Here is a 2,062-nt window from a genome sequence, read left to right on the forward strand (position 1 = left end):
CTACCTCTCAGCCCTCATCCCAGGTCTGGGCCACCTCTTCTGCCACATTGCACATTATTCCTGGTGGCCAGTTGGCATGTTTGAGGGGGTTTCAGGGCCATCTCCTGCTTTATGAATGTATGCCCAAATGCCCTCTGCCCCTTAGGCCAGGGCTGGGGTGCTGGGGCTGATTGATCCCACACTCTCCCCAGGCCCAGCTCGGGCTGGCACCCTGTGGGCGATGCGCCTGTGTGGAGAGTGTGACTAGAGGGCTGGAGGACAAGAGTGCCCCCACCCCCCCCACCCCCACACCCCGGTCAAGGGGAAACTTGCCACCATGAGAGCTCTTCGAGGAGGCCTGCTAAGCGCTGGGCTGCTAACCACCAGACAGATTGGCTACTTGAACCCGGCCAGCGCTTCCGTAGGAGGAGAGACCTGGTGATCTGCTCCCTGAGGATGCCGACAGCCACACAGCATTGGCCCGGGGACAGCGTTCAGAAGGGCAGGGAGAGGAGGAGGAGGCGTGGGAGGAGGAGGTAGGAGAAGCAATGCTACCTGGTGAGGACTATGACCCTCACGGTGAAACGAACATGCGTGAGCTGTTGGATGGAAAATGGATTTGCTCTGTACACCTCCGCCCACTCCACAGGCCAACGTCCTTTAAAAAAATGGTTAAGGCCTAGGAAACCCCTGGGGACAGTTCTACTGTGTCACATGGGGCTGCTAAGAGTTGAAACAAACTCAGTGGTTCACATCCACAGCATCAAAGGCAGCATGCGGGCAACGTCCCTGTTGCCCAAGAGTGTGAGCTGGAGGCCTAGGGCAGTGGGCGCAGTGTCGAGGCAAGGGAGCGGATCCCATGGGGGCTCCAGACTCCTCAAGGCACGAATCTCGGGCAAGTTACACTGGAATCGCCTGGCAGAGCTCCCTCCTGATAGCAAAGGCCTGACCAGGAGACTCGGAGGCTGGGGCTGGCCAGAAATGTCACACAACACCCCCAGGGCATTCTGAAGCAGAGTCGCATTGGGGGGGCTGCGGAACTTGGTGACCTGCCAAGCCTTTTGCAAGAGGCTTTGTGTGTGAAGGCCCCCTGCAGACGGTGAGGTGCTATCCACAAGTCTGGCCTCCAGGGGTGACCCCACCCCAAGATGGGGTGGGTGAAGACTCACACTGGTCTACAGCTCCTCAGACTCGGGGAGGTGCCGGGCCCAGCCCTGGGCCACTCTGTTGAAGCAGGGTCTTCTTCGGAGGAGCTCCAAGCCACTGATGAGCTCTGGGGCGAAGGGCGTGGTGGCCCTGGGAACAGTGTCCCCCACAAGGGGTCCTCCAAATGGCACGGGGGTCCTGGGGAAAGAAGAGCGGAAGAGAGGGTGGGCTGTGCAGGGAGAGCTGGTGTGGCAGTTCCCGTGGGCGCTCTTCCAGCAGGCCCCAGGGAGACGCTGGAGCTGCATGCACTGTGCCCTCTGGCTTCCATCTGGTGATTCTGGTGGAATTGAGGATGACCCAACCTTTGCCGTTTCCCTTTAGAAGTGACCAACTGACCCGCCTCTTGTGGGAGGACAGACCTTGCTAGCAATCCCTACAGTCAGGACATGAACATGCTTCTCTAAGCAAAGGACAGTCTTGAACCAGGTGGCCCAGCGCCAATCCGGCCGCATAAGCCGCTGCTGGCTCCAGAACGGGTCAGCCACAAACGTGTGAGATGGAAGAGCCAACCCTGTCCCTCACAACAATTTAAAAATTATTCGAAAGCCGTAATTGCATTTTTTTAAACCAATGAAATCGTCTTTCTCTAAATATTATCCTTTAAGTTTTTCCAATTTTCCTTTGGAGCCACACATCCGTACTGAAAGAGCACCCGTGGCTCGAGAGGCGCAGTTGGCCGACCAGGCCCCAGAAGATAGCCCTCCTGATCCCACGTGTTCTTGCTCACTGTGATTCTTTCCCGGAAGCCCGCTCTCCTCGCCTATGAAAACACCCCATCAGCTGTCACTCAGGGAGGCAGGACTTGTGGATAGGACCCACTCTGTCTCCTTGAATATAGATAGCCTATCAATAACTCCCACTCGCCCTTCTGCCCCCC

The 2,062-nt window shown here is 57.6% G+C and overlaps 1 protein-coding gene across 1 annotated transcript in view; it reads right to left on the bottom strand.

Annotated features, from left to right (window-relative positions):
• Positions 1–1,154: 1,154 nt before the first annotated feature.
• The window catches only part of MYOZ3 (myozenin 3), a 19,545-nt gene continuing 18,637 nt past the window's right edge, over positions 1,155–2,062 (bottom strand). The window contains exon 6 of the mRNA XM_013006175.1: positions 1,155–1,323. Within this exon, the coding sequence (XP_012861629.1) occupies positions 1,155–1,323 (169 nt within the window). The remainder of the gene's footprint in view (positions 1,324–2,062) is intronic.

This window comes from Echinops telfairi, unplaced genomic scaffold, assembly GCF_000313985.2.
Source record: "Echinops telfairi isolate 266 unplaced genomic scaffold, ASM31398v2 ScPeMD7_7469;HRSCAF=8507_0, whole genome shotgun sequence".
Lineage (NCBI taxonomy): Eukaryota > Metazoa > Chordata > Mammalia > Afrosoricida > Tenrecidae > Echinops > Echinops telfairi.